General features: G+C 31.0%; 5 protein-coding genes across 5 annotated transcripts; 4 read left to right on the top strand and 1 right to left on the bottom strand.

Moving 5' to 3' along the window:
* The first annotated feature begins 2400 nt into the window (after positions 1-2400).
* Positions 2401-8708, top strand: LOC113862150. The gene is made up of 6 exons (XM_027495281.1): positions 2401-2611; positions 2690-3321; positions 3898-4485; positions 4534-4628; positions 6999-7917; positions 8073-8708. The coding sequence occupies exons 1-6, from the start codon at positions 2401-2403 to the stop codon at positions 8706-8708; spliced, it is 3081 nt and encodes a 1026-aa protein (XP_027351082.1).
* Positions 8709-10517: 1809 nt separating this feature from the next.
* On the top strand, positions 10518-12412 carry LOC113863681 (cytochrome P450 93A3-like). The gene is made up of 2 exons (XM_027497337.1): positions 10518-11420; positions 11777-12412. The coding sequence occupies exons 1-2, from the start codon at positions 10518-10520 to the stop codon at positions 12410-12412; spliced, it is 1539 nt and encodes a 512-aa protein (XP_027353138.1).
* Positions 12413-15797: 3385 nt separating this feature from the next.
* LOC113863444 (protein ABHD18-like) lies at positions 15798-19774 on the top strand. The gene is made up of 5 exons (XM_027497029.1): positions 15798-16538; positions 18131-18215; positions 18312-18481; positions 18763-19037; positions 19472-19774. Exons 1-5 carry the CDS (start codon positions 16163-16165, stop codon positions 19646-19648), a joined length of 1083 nt encoding a protein of 360 aa, XP_027352830.1. The 5' UTR covers positions 15798-16162; the 3' UTR covers positions 19649-19774.
* A 3140-nt stretch (positions 19775-22914) lies between these two features.
* On the top strand, positions 22915-24600 carry LOC113862896 (40S ribosomal protein S20-2). The gene is made up of 3 exons (XM_027496180.1): positions 22915-23144; positions 23216-23329; positions 24295-24600. The coding sequence occupies exons 1-3, from the start codon at positions 23033-23035 to the stop codon at positions 24435-24437; spliced, it is 369 nt and encodes a 122-aa protein (XP_027351981.1). The 5' UTR covers positions 22915-23032; the 3' UTR covers positions 24438-24600.
* A 373-nt stretch (positions 24601-24973) lies between these two features.
* LOC113862149 (polygalacturonase inhibitor-like) lies at positions 24974-26029 on the bottom strand. The gene is given in 3 exon segments (XM_027495280.1): positions 24974-25406; positions 25408-25966; positions 25968-26029. Coding segments are annotated over 3 exon segments (1002 nt in total). The 3' UTR covers positions 24974-25025.
* Positions 26030-27496: the final 1467 nt, after the last annotated feature.

Raw genomic sequence — 27496 nt, 5'->3', positions numbered from 1 at the left:
AATAAAAAAATTAATAACTACTTTTAAAAAACTAATTTTATAAGGACTAAAATATAATTAGTTTAAAAATTTTATTAAATTAATTTATAATTTTGATAACTTTTTAAATTATTTTTTATAAGTTATTGTAATACATTTTATTATTGAATTTATGCTATAATGTATTTATTAATTAAACACTTAATTAAATTACTTACGAATACTCATATAATATCTCTTACAGTAATGTCAAATAATAAAGCTAAAATAATTTTTTTGTATAGATAAATCTCGAAATCCGACATAAAATCACGGGTTTAAAGAACCTAAGCTTTCTTTATTGGACCAGCACATACTAGCCTTCAGCTTTGTATCCAATTTACCATAAACTGTTTTTTAATTTAGTTAAGATTTGTTAATAAAATCGTAAATATGAATAACGCGTTTCCTTCTACTAATGTTATAACTTACAGACGATAATTAAACAATATATATTAACATGAATGTTAGTCGTGGCTACGCAGCACCAGAACCTTATCATGTCAGGCTTAATGTTATGACTTAAGTTCACGACGAATGCTCTCAAAAGATTAGTCTATTGAAGAATATTTTATTTTATTTAACGGGGATTCATAACATTTAAATACAACTCATCCCTAACAACAACCATTTCTTTCAATAAAGAAAAAATAATATATGTTTTAAAATAAATTGAATCATACATGTATTTATTATTATAGATAAAAGTTGCTAGAGATGCTAAAAGCGGACAACATTATTTTATATATTATATAAGTTTATATAATATAATATAATATAAGAGGACAAAATTTTAAAATTTTAAATTATGTTGACAATAAAGCATCAAACTTAGACGCATGTTAGTTAATGATCTTTTCATAAAATTTAATATTAACTAATTTAATTGTTTGTTTAAATATTTTTATTAATTAGATTAATTTTATAAAATTTAAAATTAATCAAAATTTTATTGTGTTATTTTATTTAACGTATGGTAAATTTAAAAATACAAGTAAAATATTAAATTTTAAATAACATATTTATAAATCTTAAAAATATATAAAGTTTACATAAAAATAATATAAAATAATTTAACAATTGAATTCATTAACCTTATATTTTATAAAAAAATGATTGAGTGATTTAAATGTTTAAGTTTAATATTTGATATTAACGAATCTCAAATCCATAAAAAAAAGTATTTAAAGAAAATTTTATTTTATTGGTAATGAAAATAACAATTAAAATACAAGCAAGTAAAACCCTTAAATTTGAAGAAATCCAATCATAATACATTAATAATATATACATATATATATATATATATTATCATATTTATTGTTTATTAAAAAAGTGAATATTAATTAAAGGAGCTAATTATTTGTGACTTTAATTTTAATAAACTATTAATATAATTTTTTAATATTACTAATTAAGAATATCATAAATATATATTTTAATAATATTGTATTTTAATTGAAATCTTATAGTTTGAGTTGTATTCACACTAAATATAAAAGATTTAGTTTTTAAAATGCTCCGGTCATCTACCTCATGTATATTAAGAACAATTTTAGGTTTTTTTAAGACAGTTTTTATTATTTTTAATTAAAATTAAATTTCATCTTTATAGTATATGATAATATTAAATATAAATATTTTATTACAATAAACATTTAATTTTAATTTAAAGTATTAAAAAATATTAGAAATTATACCTAAATTTTGTGAATACAGACATCAATACCGACACTCGTATAATTATTTTATTCACGAATCACTGAGGACCACATTACATAATTGAGGAGGTTTTGGACCTTTACATCCTTGTTTTCCGATTTTCTGTATTATTTGATTCTAATTAGGTTAACATATTGCCATCACTGGTATATCATTCTATATAAAAAAATAACAAGATGCGTTTTCACCTATATAATTTAAGAATGGATATAGTCTCTTTTTTTTCATGACGAAATCAAGAGTGCTTTTTTTTTTTCAAATACAAAAATATTTACTAAATAAGGACCCGTTAATTGTACATTTTTAAATCTCAAATATTTTATAATTTTATGCTTTGGGTGAAAAAATTATAAAAATCTTGCCATTGTAATAATATGTACTATCACTTTTAAAAAATCCCATCCTCATATATGGGATAAAAAAAATGCGCATTTAACATTTCTCATACAAAATAATATTGTCTTTATAAGGAAATGTTTGTATAAAACTTTTAATAGGCTAAATTTTGATGCAAATCACTCGTATAAGATCAAATTTATGGATTATGATGTTTATGGGGTTAGTTCATTATAAGTAGAGGACATATTTAAGTTTTGCATCTTAGGAAGCATTCCCACTCCAGGAAACACAACCATATTATCTGTCCCGAAATTTATATCTATGGATGCTGCTGGTGCTAATGTTTTGTGTTACATCATCTTCACCTCCTTAGCTTTGCTTGTTTTCACTTTAATTGTTAAATCACTTAGCAAACAAACCACAAATTGCAGCACCAAGCTTCAACCTCCACCAAGCCCACCAAAACTACCAATCATCGGCCACCTTCATCTTCTTGGCTCAGTCGTACCAAAATCATTCCAAACACTGGGGCGTCTTTATGGTCCTCTAATTCAGCTTCATCTTGGTGCCTCAACGTGTGTTGTTGTCTCCAATGCCCAAGTTGCCAAAGAAGTGTTGAAAACCCATGAACTTAATTTCTGCAACCGACCCGAGTTTGGATCCTCGGAGTATTTCCCATATAAAGGGTCTTATTTCGTCACTGCCCCATATGGCTCTTATTGGCGGTTCATGAAGAAGCTATGTGTGACTCAACTTCTATCAAGCTCTCAGCTTGGTCGATTCATGCACATCCGAGAACAGGAGATAAAGAAGCTCTTGAAATCTTTGATGGGGTGTTCCATTGAAGGTAGGGCCACGGATTTGACTTTGGACCTCACTGCTTTGACAAATAATATCCTGTGTCGGATGGCTATGAGTTCCACATGCCTAGATAAAGTTAATGATGCTGATGAGATTCATGGCTTGGTTCATGAGTTTTTCCATGTCGGAGCTAAATTGAGCATGGGTGAGATACTTGGACCTTTGGGAAAGTTGGACTTGTTTGGGTATGGGAAAAGGCTTGCAAAAATAGTTGGCAAGTTCGACCGGATTTTGGAGCGCATCTTGGAGGAACATGAAGAGAAAAACACCGAGGATTGTCAAGGAGGAACAGGGGACATGATGGATATTCTGTTACAAGTTTATAAGGATCCAAATGCTGAAGTGAAGTTAAAAAGGAATGACATCAAGGCCTTTTTCCTAGTAAGTTGTTTTTCTTTTACTTTAAATTTCGCTCCTTCAAAACGCGTAATTGTAGTAAGAAACTACTGATTTGGTTATTAAAATTAACAGCTTCAGTCAATTCAGTCTCTTGTAAAACAAAAACATAAGATGTGTTCATTTAAAGAGAAATATTTTAATACAATCTAGTGAGAAATTTAACTTCATTAATCTCTGATATTTATCTGATAGCTAGAATCTTTTCATAATGCGTATGCTATACAGTCTAGTAAGAAATAATTTATATATAAGCATTAGATAACAAGAGTAACTCTTTCATTGGACATAAAATGAATAGTTCAATTCATTATAATTTATTATGTAACTAAGTAATCAATTAATACTGATCTAAAAAATAAAATTCAGAAAATTTAACATTAAATTGATATTCTTGTAATGTCAAAGCTGGAATTATCAGCGAATTTTAAGTAACAAACTGATGTTTCCTACTGTTTTATTTGTACCATGATTTTAACTCTGAAAAACTGGAGTGTAAGCTAGCATTTACCACATGGGGTTAAAAGTGATCAAAGTTTTTGTGGTGTGTGAAAATGCAAGGATATTTTTCTTGCGGGAACAGATACATCTTCAGCGGCGTTGCAATGGGGCATGGCAGAGATAATGAACAACCCACGAGTGTTAAAAAAGCTGAAGGCAGAGATTGATGCAGTGGTGGGTACTAGCAGGCTAGTCACTGAATCAGACCTTCCAAATCTACATTACCTCCAAGTCGTTGTGAAGGAAGTGCTAAGACTCCATCCAACGGCGCCGTTTGTTCTCAGACAATCAGCACAAGATTGCACCATCAACGGCTATGATTTGAAGAGCCAAACAAGGACACTGATAAATGTATACGCGATCATGCGGGACCCAGAAGCGTGGGCCCACCCAGAGGAGTTTATGCCAGAGAGGTTCTTGGAACCACGTGATGGGATCAACCGTGGAGATGAACGATTGATTAAAATAGACGGTGATGATTTCAGGTATTTTCCATTTGGGTTTGGTAGGAGGGGATGTCCTGGATCTTCCCTCGCCTTAACGGTGATACAAGTGACTATTGCAGCGTTGATCCAATGCTTTGAATGGAAAATCAAAGGTGGAGATAGGGTTGATATGGAAGTAGGGTCATCGTTTTCTGCGGGATTGGCAAAGCCACTTGTTTGTTACCCTGTTACTTGTTTTAATCCCTTTTAGCTTTCAAGTTACTTCACTTTCCGTAAGATCCATCATGAGGATTACCTTGCATTATGGGATGTTCACATGACAATGCGTGGTTCTATTATTAAAGGGTATCAATTTCTGTAAATTAAATAATGCTTGAGTGGTATCAATTTTATTGATATAAATTGAGTTGTCAACCCCATTTCATAATTGTTTTTTGTATCATAATTTATTTTTGTCTTAAGCGCAAATCTCATTTAATCATATCATACTAGAGCGAATCTATTTTCGGCTTTATTTACTTATTTATCGTAATTAAATTATCATTTTAGTTCTCAAAAGAGTTTGTGTCTTGCACTTTAATCTCTAAAAAATTTAAAATGTCACGTTAATTCTTACTTTCATTTTTGTCGTGCATTTAAGTCTCTAAATTCAGACACTGTTATTAGACAGTAACAAAATGTTGATATGTCACGTTAGTTGACACGTATCGTTACTTACGTGGCAAAATGACACTGACGTGTCACGTTAAGTGACACGTGTCATTGATTACGTGGTAAAAATGATATTATATGTGGTATAATATATATTTTTGTTTCATTTTAGTCTTTGAAATTATAACTCATCGGATATTTTAGTCATTGAGATTATCACCGACGAATATTTTAGTCCCTAAGAGAGCAAAAGAGAAGGGTGGTGAAGGTTTTATTGAAAAAGGATCTAGTAGAGAAGATGATAGAGAAAGTTTATGTGGAGCTGTAGTAAGATGTTTGGTGGCTTTGTAAAAAGGGAAGAAAGATTGGAGTTCTTATCAAATGATAGAAAAGTCATGCTGAAACTTTTATTATTGTCCTAACCCATTATAATTGTAGCATCATCAAAACCAGCTGCTGCTGTTCAGAACCCAATGCATCATTTTCAAGTCATATCCATGTAATAGATTACCCTCATACCAATAACAACTTCATCACTTACAACTCAAGATTTGTGCTCAAGTGGAAGCTCAAATATTGGTATGAATGCATGCATATATACAAAGGAAAATTACAAAGAAGAAGAGTGTGTAATCACATTCACATAAGAATAAGCTAAAAAGGATGTAAAGAAAGATATGAAGATGAAAGCAAAACAAACCTAAAAAGTAACGAGTTATAATTTTAATGACTAAAATGTTTGTCATGACAATTTTAAAGACTAAAATGTTCAATGAATTATAATCTTAAGGACTAAAATAAACAAAAATATATATAATACCACATACAGCGTTATTTTTGCCACGTAATGAATGACATGTGTCACTTAACATGATACGTCAATGTTGTTTTGCCATGTAAGCAATGACATGTCAGCATTCCGTTACTCTCTATTAACGGCGTCTAGGTTTAAAGACTTAAATGTACGACAAAGATAATAGTCAAGGACTAACGTGACATTTTAAATTTTTTAAGAATTAAAATGCAAAATACAAAGTAGAACTAAAATGACAGTTTAGTCTTATTTACCGTTAGACTCTCGTGGCTTAATTTGCCTCCGAAGAAACTGCAACTACACAATTTATTTAGCATAGTTGTCATTATACCTACTTAAAATTAAAAAATCGATGGTTGTCATCTAAATGTGATTTCTTTTTAACTTATTAATAATGAGTTGTCTCTGTGTGCTCCCGTAAGGAACGAAACAGTCTTGAGATTGATGTCCTAATGCCAAAATGTTAAGGAATAAGCCACACGAAAAAGGAAGACAAGGATGGAATCGCTTAATTAATTAATTAACTAACTAAAAAGGACAGGTGATGAAGAAATTTGGCTTTCATTATTCACATATTATTTTCATGTGATGCAACCAAACTCATAGTAGGCGCAAATAAAATATTAGTCGTTTAACAGATAAGAAAAATAATGAGATGTTCTTAATAGGATTTAATTCGATGCACTCACCAATATTCTGTTCACGACCATAATTAAAAAAACCAAACTCTTTCAATACCTAAAAATAGACGCGAGAAGAAAATATAAGCCATGCAGATTTCTCAGCAAGTTATAAATCTATTAGATATTGCTAATTAGCACATCAAACTTTCGCGTGATTCAACCAAATAAAAAATCGCTGCAAGGAAATGCAAAACACAGAGAATTCTCACTAAATTAAACTACCCCCAGTAATTTGTAACAAGTATGTAAGCTTTTTATTTTGCATATCAGCATATACGTTTAAAATATAAATTAAAACCTCTATGATCTTTCAGCAAACGGGGTTTTATTAGCAAACCGGGTAACATTTTTATTAGAGGGTGGATTTGGTCACAAACGCGTATATTGTGCAAATTTGAAAACTGACATGTTGCCGGCCAGCAATACATAAATGTCCATTTCCAAAACAGAAAAACAATATCAAACATAGACTAGAAATTAAGCAGTTAGTGCTAAAGTATGAGGGAAGAGTTCCTTTCCTTCTTATATACTAAGCAATTGGTAAACAACATAGTTTCATAAACTTAGAAAAGATTCAAATATGGCTGATTACCAAGGCTACGTCCTACTGTTTTGCATATGGCTAGTTTCCACAATAGTGGTTCGAGCCTTAATCACAAAAAAACATAACAAGGCTAATAAACCACCAAGCCCATTAGCCTTACCCATCATTGGACACCTTCACCATCTTGGTCCAATAGCTCACCAGGCTCTTCACAAACTCTCAACCCGCTATGGGCCCATCATGCACCTTCTCCTTGGTTCCGTGCCTTGTGTCGTAGCTTCCACACCAGAAGCAGCCAAAGAGTTCCTTAGAACTCACGAAACCCATTTCTCCAACCGCCCTAAAAGTTCTGCGGTTGATTACATAACATATGGCTCCCAAGACTTCTCCTTCGCCCCATATGGACCTTATTGGAAATTCATGAAGAAAATATGCATGTCTGAGCTTCTGGGGGGTCACACACTGAACCAACTTCTTCCTCTGAGGAGACAAGAGACGTTAAGGTTTCTAAGACTTTTGTTCAAGAAAGCCGGTGAGGCCATTGATGTTGGAGGGGAATTGTTGACACTGTCGAATAACGTTGTTTCAAGGATGGTTATGGGCCAAACATGTTGTGATAATGATGATGAAGCCGAAGAGGTGAGGAAGTTGGTGCAAGACACCGCACATCTCACGGGGAAGGTTAATGTTTCGGACTTTATTTGGTTCTTTAAGAACTGGGATTTGCAAGGGTTCGGGAAAAGACTCAAGGAAATTCGAGACAGGTTTGACACCATGATGGAGAGGGCAATTAAGGAGCATGAAGAGGAAAGGAGGAAAAGAAAGGAACTGGGTGGTGGAGATGATCGAATCAAGGATTTACTTGATATTTTATTGGACATCCATGAGGATGAGAACTCTGAGATGAAATTGACAATAGAGAACATAAAGGCCTTCATCTTGGTAAGTCAATTTCTGCGACCAAAATTTCATTTTTCTTTCATTGACTTCACATTACCAAATTGGGTAAGCTTGTGCCAATTGCTATGGTGAAAATGATGCACCGACAGTGACAACTCAGTTTGTTTAACTTAAAAAACTTACTATAAATTTTGTAGGACATATTTATAGCAGGAACAGACACTTCAGCTTTAACAACGTTGTGGGCTTTGGCCGAGTTGATTAACCACCCACATGTGATGGAGAGAGCAAGACAAGAGATTGATATTGTGATTGGAAAGAGTAGAATAGTAGAAGAATCAGACCTTGTCAACCTTCCTTATCTGCAAGCCATAGTCAAAGAAACACTAAGGATTCATCCAACAGGTCCATTAATTGTTAGAGAGTCATCTGAAAGCAGCACTATTTGGGGCTATGATATTCCAGCAAAGACCCAGTTGTTTGTTAATGTATGGGCTATTGGGAGGGACCCCAATCACTGGGAAAACCCACTTGAGTTCATACCAGAGAGGTTTATAAGTGAAGAGGGAAGTGAGAAAAGAGAATTAGATGTGAGGGGACAACATTTTCACTTGATTCCATTTGGGAGTGGAAGAAGAGGGTGTCCTGGGACCTCACTGGCTTTGCAGGTTGTGCAGGCTAACCTTGCTGCTATGATTCAGTGCTTTGAATGGAAGGTTTATGGAGGCAAAGAAACTGTTGACATGGAAGAGAAACCCGGGTTAACTCTTTCAAGGGCTCATCCATTGATTTGTGTCCCAGTACCTAGGCTTAATCCTTTTCCTTCCATGTGATTGATATGAAGATCAAGGAAAAGAAAAAGAAGGTTCAAATTGAAAATTTACATTTTAACTATTGCATAAGGAAGACAACGCCATTCTCCTTTTGGATAATTCTATATTAATCACAAACCTGGTCTTTCATTTGACAAAATTGCTAATTGCTATGACTGACTGAAATGATTTTTAAGTCCAAATGTGATCTTCAAAACAGGCTTTAGCGGAGACAATGGAGGAGTTTTAAAAAAATCTAAAAAAATAAAGAGCTTAATATGTTTTCAGTTATTTAAAATATACTGAATTTTATTTTTTTTATTTTGTTTCTAATTTATTTTTTATATCTTAAAAAATATTTTAATTTTTTGTTATTATTAATTGATTATGTAGATAATCAGATGTTGTCATCACATTTTAATTTTTGTGTTATGTATCACGTTAGGAAAGATAAAATCTTTTTTAAAAAATTAAGGATTAAATTTAAAAATAAAAATCAAAATATAATGCATTTTGAGGGGAAAAAAACATATTGAAATTAAAATAAAAAAATCAAAGTTATAAAATTATCAGTCAACTTACTTTTGCTTTGATGTTTCTAAAATGAATACGCCAGATAAAAGCTTTGTTTGTTTGTCTGGAGAGAAGCGAAGCAATTTCAATTGTTTAGTTGAGTTGAAATGAAGAGATGAAATACAAAATGGGGAGTGGGACTCACTTTTCTATTTTTACTTTCTTTATTTTCTTCTTTTCTATTTGGATCCTCATTATTTCATCCATGTGAAAACATCTGTGATAAGCCCATTCTAATAAATAGCACGACTAGACTCTCAAATATCTTCGTCAAATAACAATAAAAAAAATCCAAACCAAACTATACTTTATTAATACCATCTTGTGGTAGCCCCATTATTGACCAACTTTGCGCCTCCAAGAGTGAGTTCAACGAATGGACTCATTTTGGGGTTTACAAAATCGAACTAATTTTAAGCCGATAAAATACCAAAAATCGATTAAACTGAAAATTAATAAATCTAAAAATAAAAAATATATTTATATTCGATTTAAACTTCAATGTTATTTGCTTTAAATTTTATTTTTCTAATTGAAAATCATTTTTACTAATAATTTATTATTATTATTATTATTATTTGTATAAATATCTTATTATTTTTACTAATAATTATTATTATCATTTAAATTTTTGAGTTACTATTAATAATTAAAATTTTGAAAAATAAAATAATTTAATAATAAACAAAACAGAAAATTTGATCTAAACTGAACTAATATTTTGCAGTTTATTTTAGTTAAAATTTTAAATTATGTTCAAAATAAAATTGAACCACAATTTATTTTTATATGCGATTGGAATTTTATTTTTTTTTAGTAAAAATTGAACTACAACTGCTTCTTATTTGTCCTATTTAATTAAAATTCATATTAGTAAAAAATTTAAAAATAAATTAGAACGTAATTTAAAAATAAAATAAAATGAGTGAGACAAATTGATGATAATAAAACTATTTATTTTACATTTAAAATTCATTATTTATGATTTACATACATTTGAATTATTTAATATAAAATTCAGTACCCACATTTCGACTGCCTTTTTTGGTTTTGAGCAGAGCAGAAGAGTCAGAGAAGGGGGCAATCGATCGGGTTGACGGCTTTTGCTGACTCGTAGTTAACGAGAGATCTCTGACAAAACTTTGTGGATATCTATTCAGGATTACTCGTTCTTACATTCTTTACCTCCTTATAACACTCCCTCCTACATTCATCGTTACCTTACCCAATAACAAACACCCTTCATAGTACCAAGTTATGCCTGATTTTCAAGTCTTGCTCATATGTTTGTTCTCCACCATCGTTCTTGCAACCGTACTAGGGAGAAAACAAAACAGAAAGTCCCTCCTTCCACCGAGTCCCCTTGCCCTACCCATCATTGGACACCTTCACCTTCTCTCCCCAACACCTCATCAAGATTTTCACAAACTCTCAATCCACTATGGACCCATAATACACCTTTTCCTTGGCTCAGTCCCTTGTGTTGTAGCTTCCACAGCAGAAGCCGCCAAAGAGTTCCTTAAAGCCCACGAAACCTCCTTCTCCAACCGCCCCGCTCACACCGTTGCCGTTGAGGCATTAACCTACGGTTTCCAAGACTTCTTGTTTGCACCCTATGGACCCTTTTGGAAGTTCTTGAAGAAACTGTGCATGTCTGAACTTCTCGGTGGCCACATGGTCGACCAGTTCCTTCCCGTGAGGCAACAAGAGACAAAGAGATTCATCAAACTTGGGTACCAAAAAGGGTTAGCTGGTGAGGCTGTGGATTTTGGAGGAGAGTTCATAACACTTTCAAACAACGTCGTGTCGAGAATGACCCTGAGTCAAATGAGTTCTGAAAATGAGGACGAAGTTAAAGAGATGAGGAAGCTGGTGGCTGATACCGCTGAGCTTGTAGGGAAGTTCAACATATCTGACTTCATTTGGTTCTTAAAGAGTTTTGATTTGCAGGGTTTCAACAAGAGGTTAAGGGAAATTCAGATCAGGTTTGACACCATAATGGACGGAATGATAAAGAAGCGTGAAGAGGAAAGAAAGAACAATAGGGAAAATGGTGGAACGCATGAAATTAAGGACATGCTTGATGTGTTATTAGAAATACACGAAGATGAGAGTTCTGAAATTAGATTGACCAAAGAGAACATTAAGGCCTTTATCCTGGTAAGTCCTTTATTAATTTTTTTTTTTTTTACAAATTGGATTATTTAACGGTACTAATGTGTTAAATTCCAAAGAATTTTAACCAAAATTTATTATATATAAATTAGAGTTTAATTTTGGTACACTTTCAGTCAATTAAAATATATTATAAATATGATTTTTATATTAATTATTATGAAAATTAATATTTTTATCGATATAATAATTCATTATTAGATGATAGTAAATAAAGTTATCTCTATATTTAAATTAAATTGTATAAATTATTATATTTTGCGTAAGTTAGAAAAATGGTTTTTCAAAATGTTTCATATTTAATGTGACTAAGATCCACACTTGCTATTTACAATATTTAGGATATATTTGTTGCTGGGACTGACACGTCAGCTGTGACAATGGAATGGGGAATGGCAGAGTTAATAAACAATCCACATGTGTTGGAGAAAGCGAGGCAAGAGATGGATGCAGTGGTTGGAAAGAGTAGAATAGTAGAAGAATCAGATATTGTAAATCTTCCTTATCTACAAGCCATAGTTAAAGAAACACTAAGACTTCACCCTGCAGGCCCATTAATTTTTAGGGAGTCATCTAGAAGTGCTGTAGTTTGTGGTTATAATATTGCAGCCAAGACTCGCTTGTTTATCAATGTTTGGGCAATTGGTAGAGACCCCAATCATTGGAAGAACCCACTTGAGTTCAGGCCAGAGAGGTTTATGATTGAAGAGGGAAATGGGCAGAGTCAATTGGATGTAAGAGGACAACACTATCATTTAATTCCATTTGGAAGTGGAAGAAGAGGGTGTCCTGGAACCTCTCTGGCGTTGCAGCTTGTGCACGTGAATCTGGGTGCTATGATTCAGTGTTTCCAATGGAAGGTTGATGGTGGCAATGGCAGGGTAGACATGGAAGAGAAATCTGGCATCACTCTCCCGAGGGCTCACCCCATAGTATGTGTACCTGTTCCAAGACTCGACCCATTTCCTTCTCTGTGATGTTCTGTCTTAAAATATTGGTCCTTTTTTCCATTCGTATGATGTCATGGCAAGTTTTATGACTATGGATTAAATATATGTATTTTTAAAATAATATTTCTGATCATAGTTAAGTTTTTTAATGGTTTAATAATAAAATTTCACTAATATTATATATTAAATTTAAATGTTTTAACCATTACTTAGTTGTTGAGAATTGAGGGAGGAATAAATACGACACCAAAGATGTAAAAATAAATTTAGGGTGTTCATCACTTTGACTTGAATAAAGTAAGTCAGAGTATAAGAAATTCAAGTTTAATAAGAGATACGATAACTCCTAACATAGAGGTGCAATTTGGAAATAATACTTTCCCATAAGTCAAAGCATTTAAGATTTTTTTTCACAGGTCAACATCTCATATTCATAATGTAATGTATTATATGATTGATTGTTTTAATATATATATTTAATAACAGAAAATAAAAAGTAATAAATAATAAAATTTTATATATTTAATATTATTAAATAGATTCTTAAATTTTTTTTAAAAAAATTATATAATTTTTTGTTATGTGTCCTTAAATACTATTAAAAATAAGTTATGTTATATTTTTTACGTGTCCTTAATATTACTAAAAGAAGTTTTTTGTATCATCTCAATAGATGAGCAAAAGAAATGCTAGTAAGCAAATTCTCCGCGAACTATTTTAGAATTTTTTTAAAAAAAAGTAGGGTCAATCAACAAGAATAAAAAATGGAATAAACTAAGAAAACTTTGTTTATTTGAATGCAAAAGAAAGTAAAGACGACAAATTTTTTCCCTGTTAATCCTACCTTCAAAACCTCTCTCCATGATTTCATTGCATAGAATTTTTTCCACTATGTTTAATAAAATTTGTTTGTAATTTATTTACAAGCTTTTATCGCATTATTAACGGGTTAAGTTTGTAAAAATATATAGTAAATATTTTATGATTTTTAAAGTTTATTTAAAATATTTTTTAAAATTAATTAATTATTATTTATTTAATTAATTATATAATACAACTAATTATGAAATATTAATGTGATAATTATTAACATGCAAAATTCAATTCAATAGGATAAAAATTAAATATTGAAAAGAAATTAATATTGTTATTAAACATTAAAATCACATAAAGTATGTAACAAAATTTGCTATGGATTTAGCTATCCATAAAACAAGCAACAAAATACATAATAAACAAATTCATAAATATAAAGAAGAATTAAAATTGAAAAGATAACAGAACCATTATAGTATTTTTTAAAAATATTCAAAATTAAAATGGAACATTAGTTATTATATTATTTATTATTTAAGGATCTCGATCCAAAAAATTCAGTAAATTTCTCTTTTTTTCAATGAAAAAATCCTTAGAAAAAAAAATTCATAGAAGAAAAATACTCTATCCATAAAGAAAAAAAGAAATTATATACGTGAAAAGTTGTGTGTATTAATATAAAAAAAAATGCTTGTACATTTATTGAATCTTATCTTTACTCATTTATTTTCGTATTTGTATTTATTATTTTCATCTTAATTTGAGGATTAGAGAAAATATTGACTAATATTGAAAACTTGCATCAAAATCTTTATTAAGATAGAGGAAAGACTTATAAAATTATATAATGAGGTAATGATCCACCAAATTGCTAGTCCGTGTAATGAGGCATAAATAGGAGAATTTATCGTGAAAGCGGGAGAACTACTGAAACTGTATTCAAACTACTATAAAGATTTATGTACAAAGAAAGGGTAAAGTTTTATGGATTATATTCAAAAATATAGAAAGGAATGTTTTTATGTTAGCAGCAAAGCCATAGAATTATTGATATTATAACACTTCCATAAAAAATTAGTAGCTAAGATTCTTCTCAAATAAAAATGTAGGATACAATGTTTAATTTTATCTCTCTAATCCTTTTAATTTAATATAATTTTTTTCTATTAATTAATTTATTAATAAAATATAAATAATTTATATTTATAATTCATAATCTAGTAACTAATTTATTGCTAAATCACTTATTTGACTTTCAAGGGACACTCGTCATCGTAAATAAAAATTAATTTTATCCATAATCAAAATTTTAACCAACATTTTTATTTAAATTTCAAATATGAATCTAGATAAAAATTCTTATAAAATTTTTAAAATTTAAATTTAAACTTTAAATGATCTGTGAAGACCTTTAACAATAGTTTTACCCTTTTTAACATAAATTAATTTTGTCTAGAATCTCAACTAACATCTTTGATTAAATTTCAAATATAAATCTAGATAAAAATTCTTACAAGATTTTTAAAATTTAAATTTAAATTTTAAATACAAGTCTGTTTAATACGGCCGTTTATCATCTTCGAATACAATATTTCTAAAGAGACTTATCAAAATAACTTTATCACTCTCTTAGATCTGTCCTTAAAAAATACATTGCATCCCAATCAAAACACAATATATCCAAAGAGACTTCAAGGCATAAATCCTATTTTTATACAATATAACATAAAAGATTAATGAATCAAAAGATTTTACATTCATAATATTATAAGATCAATATACAATGCTACCAAGGCTCAGCCTGTCTATTGATTGTGATGCTATTCATTGCTTTAGGAGAACTTCAAGAACTCTGTTCAAAAACAAAAGTAATTGAGAGAACGAGAGTAATGAAATAAACTTCCATCCTTTTTAATTTGTAAAATGCTCTTATTTGAAAATGAAAATAAAACCAAACAAACCCTTAATTATTATTATTATTATTATTATTATTATTATTTATAAAGAACCATTAAAATTATGGAAATTAAAATCGAACATATATGATTAAACATTTTCATGATCAATTATTAATCAGTTCCTAAGCCCTAACTTAGAAAAATGACATAAATATTTTTTAAAAATCTTACCATTAAATGTCCATGTAAAATCTTATCTTAAAATTTATTTTAAGCGTATGTAATCATTGACCTGACCCATGGCATTATTGCAGGATAGAAATTTGAAGGAAAAATTGTTATTTTAACTTAAAAAAATTTATTTACAATATATGTATAATATTTAAAAACGTTAATTAATTTTTTAAAAGATATATATATATATATATATATATATATATCACTTTAATGTTAGTAAAAAGATTTATAAATTAAAATAGTAAAAAGATACAATAATTTTAAAAAATTTGAATTATAAAAAATGTGTTGATAATGTAAACAAATAATCAAATATTTATCTAGCTGTCGTTAAAACTAATTATTTGATTCGAAAGAATTATTCCAAACAAGAAGAGTATAAAAAGGTCAGAGGTGGACCTCAAATCCACCGTGTCAAGTCATTCTCCGCCCACAGTTTTGTGTTGCAGTTCGATCGCGGTTTGTCTGTCCCTCTCTCTCTCTCTTTCTCATCCATTCCATCTTCTCATGTTTCTCTCCCCTTTAGATCTCCCTCTATTTCTAGCGTTACAACCACTCTTTCTTCTCTTCTGCCCCAATTTCCCACTCTCCCTCAATTAATCACTGTTTTATCAACAAATTACTCTTTTCCCAGCTTTCTTTTCGTGCATATCTATGATTTTTTGACGAAAACTTTGGTCCTTCATATCGAACTTGTCTATGCCATTGCTCAACATTCCATCATCAATCAGCAGACACCCTTTACTTTCTTCTATTCATATTATCATTTTTTTTTATCAACATTGGTTGGTTAGATTCAAAAGTTTTTGAATTTGAGTGGAAAATAATGGTGACGGTGAATCTGGGAATGCTTCATTATGTGTTGGATCACGTTTATGGAGCATTCATGCACCGAACTAAGATCAGCACCCCATTCTTCTCAAGAGGATGGGGTGGGACAAAACTTGAGATGCTTGAGAAGATGATAAAGCAATTGTTCCCAGAAGTGGCCGGTCATAATTGGCCTCCAACTTTGATTCAACCCGTTTGGAGAACCATTTGGGAGACCAAAACGGCTTGTTTGAGAGAAGGGGTATTCAAAACCCCCTGTGAGGAGCAGTTGCTAGGTGCATTGCCCCCTGAGAGCCACCTTGCAAGGGTTGCATTCCTCACGCCCAAGTCTGTGCCTCCACACAGGATGGCCTGCGTGATTCATCTTGCAGGTAACACTAACAGTATTTAACTTTTGCCTCTACACGGTAGCTGAATTTGGAGTTGTTTATCTGCTATCAAGGGAGATGTAATGCAAACTTGATTTGAATGGATAAATTTTGATTTTTGAGCTATGTTGTGTCCGTTGTCAACTCCGCGTGTTTTTCCTGCTTAGGATTAGATATGAATTGCTGAACCTTTTTTCTCGGGATTGCAACATAATCTGTAGATACTTAACACAATTGATGATTTGGTAGACAAAATGGATTGGTGAATTTAATTGTAAAATATTATGAAAAGATGAAAGGAGAAAAGTGTTTTTGCTTGGTTGACCTGATTACTACACTTACGAATACAGCCATTATTTTTTGAAAACATTTAGGCCCATTTGGTGACCATGATAAAAGAACAAGATATGGTGACTTTTTCTTATCCTATCCTACTCTCTAGTGTTAATTTTATCATGTGGAGGGTCTGAGTTAGAAAAAAACAGAATAAAATAGCATAATGTATCTAGTTTGTCATTTTGGTATGCAGCTATAACAACAACTAACAATCAAGTTTTATCTCACCAGGTGACGTCGGCTACATAGATCATACAACGCTGTTGCGCTCAGTCAAAAATCAAATTTTCAGAATTCCGGTTAATCAAAAAGTCTCTTTTAATAACTTTGTTTAATGTTCTTTTGAGTTTTCCTCAACCCCTCTTTACCGGACTAAGAGTCATAAAATCCACTTTCCTTTGTGGCGCCTCCAAAGGTCTTCTAGCATTCTCATTTCTGTCACTTTCACTTTTTGCTCATGTTGTTCCTTTTTGGTATGCAACAATTGTAAAATAAGATGAGAGTTTATCCTACCTTTATCTTATCATGTTCTTATCCAAGTCTCGTATGTTATCCTTTTAAATCCTATTATATTCACCAAACAGGCCTGTAAGGTAAAACAGTAGAGCTGTAGTAATTCAATCTGAACCTGTGTTGTTAAAATTTGACCTTATATTTGAGGGGCAATGCTGAATTATGTTTGGAGAATCAAAATTGGTTACCTTTCTCATGTTAGGCCTACTGTTTTGCATCCCTGTAGACCAATTAATCTATTTGAGCATCTTTTCTGTTTTGCCTCTATCTTTCTTTCCTTCCTATCATACTCCTTCCAAAGACCAGCTTTACGACATTTTTTATGGTCAGCATAGTACATTGAATGTTACTCTGGATGAATCGCATGTTTACATGCAATGGAATAGTGTGATGTTGGTATTTAACTAAATTGCTTGTCGGATCCCATCCAGTAAACAGTACATGTGACAGATTTGATCAGCCATTGAGTACGGAAAAATATTGTGTTACCTTTAACTATGTTCTTTTACTTGTACTATTTTACCTTTAACTCCTATCTAATTGATTCTTTGCATTGAAGCAGCGATAAGTTCTGTTCGTTTTTCTGTTCATATTATGGCTTGATAATTTCATCATGTTAATGAGAAGAACTTTTTAACACAATAAACCAGAAGATTCAATTCTCTCTGCCTGCGATTATGTGTTTAAGATCTTTCCATTTTGTTTTGAAACTAAAGATATTCATTCCCTCTCCCCTTTCTGTGCAGGAACTGGAGACCATGCATTTGAGAGAAGATTACGTCTTGGTGGACCGCTGTTGAAGGAAAACATTGCAACCATGGTACTTGAGAGGTTAGGGATGGTCTTATTTTGAAACCAAAAGCACCTTTTTTTCCGTTTAAACTGTTCATTTAATAAGCTCCGTATTTGTGTCGTATGTAAATGCAGTCCATTTTATGGACAAAGACGTCCTGTGCTGCAGCGTGGTGCAAAACTTTTGTGTGTTAGTGACTTGCTTTTATTAGGAAGAGCAACCATTGAAGAGGCACGCAGTCTCTTACACTGGTTGGACTCTGAGGCAGGTTTTGGCAAGATGGGTGTTTGTGGACTTAGTATGGGTAAGATTCGTCTGAAACCCATGCTGGAGCTCACACTATTTTCATGTTCACAGTATTGTTTAACTTTTATTTTGCTACATGACTACAATGTCATTTTTTTTTTCAACTCCAATAATATAACCCATGAGAAATAAGCTAATGTTATAACTTGAACTAAGTCTCCTTTAGATGTAACAACATAGTGGTTGTCCCATGTGTGGTGTAACCAAACAAGTTTTAACTTTTTGAATCTCTTGGCTTTTCCTTTTGTATAATTTTTGCAACATTTTAATGTACTCCAGGAGGAGTACATGCTGCAATGGTTGGATCTCTTCACCCTACACCTGTTGCAACACTCCCTTTTCTATCCCCACATTCTGCTGTTGTGGCATTCTGTGAGGGAATTTTAAAGCATGGCACTGCCTGGGAAGCACTGAGAGAGGATCTTGCAGCCCAAAAAGTTGCAATGACTCTCGAGGAAGTGAGAGAACGAATGAGAAATGTTCTGTCTCTCACAGATGTCACACGCTTTCCAATTCCCAAAAACCCCAATGCTGTAATATTTGTTGCTGCTACTGTAAGTTCCAGATCTCATCATCACCTTATGAATTTGCATAGTGAAAATTGAAAAAAAAAAAACTTCTAACGTTTATCTATTTAAATTTGCTTGCTATTTCCATGGCTGTTTAGATCATTTTAACAATGTGTTTTTAAATGTCTATAAACTATAAGATGAATGTGGTTTTTGTCATTGAAATCCAGCACTTAGAACATCTGGCTGTTGTTTTGTGACATTGAAAAAACAAAAGGTTAACAGTTCACCAAACTTTTAAAGAGAACTTTAGTTTGGTGCACTGGTATATTAGATTTTACTCCCGGGGTTATTCAAAGACAATTTGCTTTCTTGTATTTAAAGGGATATTTTGCTGTCTATAAAATCATATTTTATTAAGATGTCTGCATTTGCCATTGGATTTCAGCTGTTAATTATTATCAGCGTTGTTTTTGCAGGATGATGGATACATTCCAAAACACTCTGTCCTGGAACTTCAAAAAGCGTGGCCAGGTTCTGAGGTGAGATGGGTCACAGGTGGGCATGTATCATCCTTCCTTCTCCACAATGGTGAGTTTCGAAGAGCCATTGTAGATGGTCTTGATAGATTACCATGGAAAGAGTCTTCGTTGTGATAGGGTTATTACATATGAAGAAGAGATTGCTTTTACACTGTCGATTAATACAATGGTCCTTTCACCTCTAATACTAACCAAAACTTGTAACACGCAAATTTGCTTTTGCACTGATGATTGTAACATGCTTAGTTGATCCAGAACTCCATCCCAAATGAAAGGGGGAAGAACTTGTAAATTATCATCAAGAAAGTGTACATTAAAGTTAAAATAACGGGATAGAAGTTTGTGAAAACCTGATAAAGTTGTTGGATGGAATTTAACTGTTCTGATCTTTCTTTAAACAATTGAATTTTGAATTTTCCTATCCATGAGAAAAAGTTTGAATTTTCCCAGCCTTTGAGTAAATTCTGTACAAGACCTTGTTACTAGCCTACTAATTAATACATCACATAGTACATGAGAACTTGACACCAACACTTTATTATATTACTTTGCAAATTCTCAAATAACAAATTGTGCATGTTTTAATATAAAATCCGCCAAATATTTAGCGTAATATTATTAATTCAATAAATTCATACAACATTCAATATAACCTTTTTTCTCTCTGTCTTCGTAATGCCAATCATCTAGTTTCACACACCTTTCTCTTCCTTTTTCTTTGTCGTATGATATTTTTTACAAAATTTATGTACAAATACAGTTTACCCTATATCAATATCCATATTTTCATAATAACAGTTTTTTTAAAAGTAAATGTTTATTCAGGTCCGCTTGATATATCTTCGTATTACTACTTTCTTTATTAACAACATCAAGTTGGGGTGTCAATAGTTATTAATTCTACTGATTCTTTTTCAGAATACTAATTTAATAGCAAGAATAAATTTTAAAAGATCAGGTTGATTGATGTCTCGTACAAAATTCAAATAAAACAGGGAAATTATATAGATCAGGGACCAAGATTTATTTATCACACAAGCATTATCTTCAATTCTTCATTAGATGCAGTTATTGAAAATTTTATACAACAAAAGAAGTTAATGTTTTTATACAACAAAAGAAAATAATGTTTTTTCGGTCAAATGTTTATTATTTTAATAACGTGTTAAAATGTTGCTGAGAAATATCGTGTCCGGTGGTAAGTCTTGGAAACTTGATAACCACAATTTTCCTAAATGTCAAATTTAAAAGTCACGTGATTTCAGGTACATATCTTATAGCTATGACCATCAATGTATGTTATATGATTATATAATTATGATTTGGAAGTTTTTATCAAAAAAAAAAATTTATAAATTTCATAAAAAATAATAAATATTTTATCATATTATTTTATTACATCGTGTAAAATGTTTTTAAAATATAAAAAATTATTAAATTTTGACTAATACATTTACAAATGTTTAAATTATGTAAAATTTAAAATATATAATTATAGAAATAATATAAAAAAATTTGAAAGTTTAATTGATCAATTTTATATTCTATGAAGAGTTATTAAGTGGTATAAGTATTTATTAATAAATTACTCAATATATATTATATAGATTAATCTAACTATATGTCTTAAAATTATTATAAACTATGTTGACCTTTTATTGTTAATCAATAATTTGTTATTATTATGGTTAAATTATACGTTTAGTCTTTTATAATTGTCTTCTTCTTTTTTTATGAATGAGTTCTTGTAGTTAAAAAACTCAGAATTTAGTTTCATATATAAATATTTTTGTTACATTTTAATTCATGTCTAATTAACACCTTTAACGACTATAAAGACTGTCATTATTTTTTATGTATCAAATTATGATTATTTTATTAATGAAAAACAAATTTATAATTTGTTTGTTCTTAAAAATATTTTATCTATTGATGTTGTAGAGAGTTAAGAATTTTAATTTGTTTAGATTCCAAGAATATAAATAATATGTATAAAAATAAAATAAATATTTATTTTAACTAATTATAATATTTAAAAGAATATAAATTAACAAACTTGATTAAAAAATTACTTATATTATAACTTAATATGATCTTCAAAACATAATTATTGACTAATACAGAATTTCACTTCAATTTATATTTTTACTTTTTTATCTTATTTTTAAAAAAATGAATAAAATATTAATAAGCGTTCTCAAAATAATTATTTGATACATAATTATCTTTTTTATATCTATAATATATATTTTTACATAATATATCAATTTCTATAGAATATTTAGAAAATTATTATATATATATATATATACATATAAGAAATAAAATATGTACTATCTTAAATTATGTCATTACTCAAAATCGTAAATGATCAATTTTATTATATAAATATATTTTTAATTTTTCTATCATAATATAATTGAGTAGTTCTTGTTTTATTAACTTAAAATATTCTTAGTCAGTTCAAAGCAAAAAAAATAAAATAATTATTTATATCTTATATTTATGACAAAATCGTATTTGAGTATATGTAGTTTTTTTAAATTATAATAAAATATCTTTATCGTGAATTATTCTTATATTTTACTAACCATAGTTATATTTTTTTAATTGATTTATTTATTCACTGAATCAATAAATTTTATATCTATCAATATATATAATATTGGATTATAAATAATTATTTTTAACTTATTAAATATACGAGTTTATTATTTTTTAAAAATTTATGATTGATATGTCTAACTTATATTCCCATTGAACTTTTTTTTTCAATAATTTTAGACATTGTTTTTTATCATGGTATATATTTGAATTTATGTGTTAAAATATAAAATTTATTGTTGAAAACTAACGATTAATTTCTATTAGTTATTACATGTTTATGAATACATTCATATACTTTAAAAAAAAAAAAAATCTTTATATGAATATTTTTGTTACATATTGATCTTGTCTAATTAACATCGTTAATGAGAACCACAATCTAATAAAATGTAAGTTATGCAAATAGAGAGTCTAATTCTTAAAAGTATGATTATTGTAAAGATTAAATGCATTACGTTTTACAAGAATCAATAAAGTAGTTATGATATAAAGTAGATAATTTTTTTTATGGACAAAAATATATCAAATAAAATTTCATTAAATTTACTTGAGTGTGTAAAAATAATTTATTTTACTAATAATTTAAATTTAGATATTTTAATTAAATAATTTTTTTAAAAAATATAACTTAATTAATTTAATAACCTGGCTTGATTTCCCCTAATTCTAAAAGGAGTGAAGTGAATATTTGGGGCAAGTAAAGAAATAGTGGTATTCATAGGGGTAATTTGCACAATTAATGGATTGAAGGTTTGGGAGTTGACACATGGTTTGCCCTAATAGCAGCGTGGCCTTTTAGGTCTTTTAATCCTGCCTACTCCAAGCTCCTTTCGTTGATACGCAGCAGTTGCGGCTTCTTCCTTTGTTCGTTCTCTATCCGTGCTGTGAACAATGGCGTATGCTGCGATGAAGCCCACTAAACCCGGCTTGGAGGAGCCTCAGGAACAGATCCACAAGATCAGGATTACCCTTTCCTCCAAGCACGTCAAAAATCTCGAGAAGGGTATGCATCAATTCACTCAAGTTTTCTTTTCTACTCTTCTCCCTATCCTCACTCTTTCGTGTTGTTTATAGTTTGTGGGGACTTGGTTCGCGGTGCAAAGGACAAGCGCCTCAGGGTCAAGGGACCTGTTAGAATGCCCACTAAAGTTCTTCACATTACTACCAGAAAGTCCCCTTGTGGTGAAGGTATTCTCTTGCACACTTCTCCCCTTTGTTCTCTGCTTCTTATTTTATTCTTTTGATGTTTTATATTTCGCAATTACACACTGCATATCATTATTTATGTTTGCCTCAATGTCCTTCCGTCTTTCTTTGTTCTTTAAGACCAAATATATTGCCTGGAAGGCGACGTCTAAATGGGGAACCACAGGAAAAAAAACTTGCTTATGCAGAGTGATGTGCTAAATTGGATTAAAATTCAAATGCAATACACTTGTGATATTGATATCGTGTCTCAAATGTAGCAAAAATATAACTTGTGTGTAGTTGTGTCATTTAAGTGATCCCACGCTTGTCTTTTTCTATTTGAGTTTTTCATTAATCTTACTTTTTAGGTCTGGTCTAGGGAAAGTTTGTTTAGATTGTGAGCTTTGAACGAAAAGGGAAGAAAAGTTCAGTTTTTATTTTTGAACTGAGGGAATTATGTTGGGTTTTTAGAAATTAATAGGGATGATTAGAAGGTTTCAGTGATATTCTATTAGTATAAAACTTGATTACGAAGCATTTCTGTTGAAAGGAAAGGTGCTTCATATCTTGTTGCGTTTAGTTTTTTATATCAATCTTCCTGAAACTTTTATTAGCATAGTGAAATGAAAAATATGGTTTGTACTTTGTTTCAATGTTCATTCTTTAGTTGAAAAATTTAAATTGACTGTCCTATGCACATGGTTTCCAGTGTTGGCTCTATAGTCTTTTGTTGTAATGCAATTGATTTTGCGAGTATGAGCATTCTCAGAGCCCAAAACATGGAAACACTGCTGTTGAGGCTGAAATTGTTTATGTTTTTTTGAAACAGAAATATTGTTGTGCTACTTAGCGTGCTGATATGATTTTCGAGTATTTTGTTTAACGTCTAGGCTTTTCTGATACTTGGTTCTTGTGAATGAATGATATTCTGCCTTGTGTTTTCTTGTGAATGATGCTTCTTTTAGGTACCAACACCTGGGACAGATTTGAACTCCGAGTGCACAAGAGAGTCATCGACCTCTACAGTTCCCCAGATGTGGTTAAGCAGATTACCTCAATCACTATTGAACCTGGTGTTGAGGTTGAGGTGACCATTGCAGACGCATGATCTTCAGCCAAATTTTAACTTTGTTATGCTTCCTAGTTTTTCCTTTTTCTGTATTTTGTAAGTTTTGATTGCGGGACTGAATTGACTTGTTTTCTCTAGTTTTACGGTTGTGGACATTATGAATGAGGAATGTCATGCTTAATATATTTTAGAATATTTCATATTTGTTTTGTTACTTATCACAATCAGTAGTAGAACACGAGTGTGCAATTTTTTAGGTACATTTAGTGCGCTTTTTTAATCAAAATTAAAGAATTACACTAAGTTTTGCTTTCAATAAAAATGTGTATTGGAAAACATGGACATGCAACGGAAAGCAAGCGGATTTTGTTGGGTATGAATCTGTTTTTATTATTTCCTAGATTAAAATGATCGTATTCATATTCGATAGGCAAATTTCATAGCAGCATTTATTCGCCAAATGTGTTCATTCAGAATTAAAAAGCTTTTCTTTATCTTTACCCTCGAATGCTCTTTTGTTAGCTAGAGAGAGATGCATGTAAAGCTTGACATTATATTTCAGTGTCTACAGAAACATAAATCGGAGATTCCTTTTTATTTGAATTAGAATAATATGAACATAAAGTATCATATTTTTAGTTCACTGCAGCTAGGAAGTGGGGCCCCACACAAACACTTATTGTGAAAATACGAATACACATCGAACCTTTGCAATCTTCCACCCTGCGGTGTCTCACCACACAGCTGATTATAGCTGACGTTGAACCCCTGCAAAAAATCCACTGCGGTCAATCCCACGGGAATGCTGCCATAGATCTTGTTATGATTCAGATCCAACGATATCAAGCTCGTCGCGAACTCCACTTTGGATAAATCAAATTTCAACAAGTTCCTCGAACCATCAAGAAACTGCGTCGTTTTGTTCCGCCCGAAAAGCCCGGAGGCATCACCTTCCAGCTTGTTCCTTGAAAAGTCTATCCTTTGTGGGTCTAAGTTGCCCAAGGAGGCTTGGAATGGGCCCGGAAAGTTGATTATGGGATAAGATAATACTTGGGCCTGGCTTCTTGAATGACCCAAATGAGTCTGGGATTGGGCCTGTGAGCTTGTTCCGGTCCAAGCGTAAGAACGAAAGGTTTTGCAAGCGGGAAAGTGAGGTAGGTATGGTGCCGGAGAGGTTATTAAAAGAAAGGTCGATGAAGTCCAGGTTTGTGAGTTGGGCCAAGAAATTTGGAACTGGGCCGGAGGTGTTGGTCCAGCTGATAGTGAGGTACTTGAGTTTGGTGAGCTTGGCGATGGTGGGCTGAATTGGGCCGGTGAGTTTACGGAGTTTGTGAAATTCGAGGGTCTCAAGGTAAGGGAGGTCTCCAACGGAGGGTGGTATGTGGCCTGATAAATTGGTATCTGGCACAGAAGATAACATCACGAGGGAGTAGATGCGGTGCGTTTTGGAGTCGCATTTGACGCAGCACCAGTCGCAGCAATCGGTGTCAGGGTCCCACGAGGCTAGGAGGTAAGGGTTGTTCAAGTCCTTCCTTATTTGGAGAAGCACTTTCTTGTCGTGTGGACAGCTCCGAGAATGCGAGTCCAGAGAATAAGAGGAAGCATAATCCGAACGTAAACGTGGCTCCCATTTTGGATGGAATGAGGATGTGAATAAACGCAAAGTGGGAGAGCGTTCAAGTTTATAGAAGGCGTTGGGGAACGAACGCACTGCATTTGTTTTTTATGTACTTGTTTTTCATGTTTGACATATGCACAGCTTATATTCATCCCGTAAATGTTGCGATGCAGTCCTTGTTACCGCCATTGAAAGGAATCAAGCCAAAATAAATGTCAATATAAGTTTTGTCTAAACATTTTAACCCAACAATATCAATTTTTAGTCAGTATCTTTAAACAATCCACTAACAATAATTTTGTTTAACGTGCAACATTATTACTCTTTTGTGTGTATATATACATATACATGGGCATCGATCTGACAAAGAGCTGAGTTGGTAAAAAAAGAGCAACCCTAATCCGTATCCGTACCAATTTTCCAATCGTAAATTCAGTGTACCCTTGAAAAATTAAGTAATTCTTCGAAGTTGAGGTTGATAATTTCTTAAAAAAAAATGCATTTTTAAAAAATTTAGGGTCGATAATAGAACATGTGATTTATGCAACAATGTCACAAAAACTTAATTTAACTCAGAGCTTAAAGTTTCTCTTAAAAAAGGAATAAGTGTGATAGTCATTATAAATAAAGTAAGTAAGAAAAAGAAGTCAACAAAAGAGATAAAAAAAAATTCAAACTTAATGAAAGTCTTTATTTTACTCATGTTTCTCCTCAAAAGGATTCTATAGACTAATAATAGTGATTACTATGGGAGAGCTGTCTTATTGAAAAAAATAGAAAGAAAAAAAGCTTATTGAGAGAATTTTTTTATCTTTCCTTTCTTTTTGGATGAGCAAACACACTTCTTAACTTTGCATCCAATCTTGAGATAATTTTTCTTGCAGGCTTTAGTGAATTTTGATATTTGATTCATAATATCTATGAAAAACATACATTGTCTGCAAAGTTTGTCAAAAACTTCTATAGTCACCTCGTAGATTTGTGTAAAACTTAAATTGGTTAAGTCTCTTCCTTGTACAGTGATTATTTTGTAAATTTCATATTGTAATTCTTGAGAAAAACTTTTTAAACAACACATTTAATAATAATTATATATAATAATATATTTTTTAATAACTTGTCATATATTTTATTAACTATTCAAAGAAATTAGAAGTTAAAAAAAAAACTACCAAAAACCAAAATAATCAATACTTAAGTAGAATCAACAGTTTTTTTCTCAAAATATGGTAAATTTAAAAACAAATTATCAAAATAGGGTGTTTATAAAATATTTTTCCAATCTAAGATAGTTTTTGCCACATCATATTGATTGTCATCTCTTATATGGCCGACACTTATTTTTTTAATAATAAAATATTGAGTATCAGTTATATAAAAGCTAACACTTTTTTTTAATAATAAAAAAAATAAGTGTCATCTGCATATATTTTGACACTTCACAGTGTATTTTGATAAGCAATAAAATTGAGTATCTTTC

This window comes from Abrus precatorius, unplaced genomic scaffold, assembly GCF_003935025.1.
Source record: "Abrus precatorius isolate BTA unplaced genomic scaffold, Abrus_2018 Scaffold3, whole genome shotgun sequence".
In the NCBI taxonomy this organism is placed as follows: Eukaryota; Viridiplantae; Streptophyta; class Magnoliopsida; order Fabales; family Fabaceae; genus Abrus; species Abrus precatorius.
The sequence above is the reverse complement of the archived record's forward strand: the minus strand, read 5'-3'. Positions and strand labels throughout refer to the sequence as shown.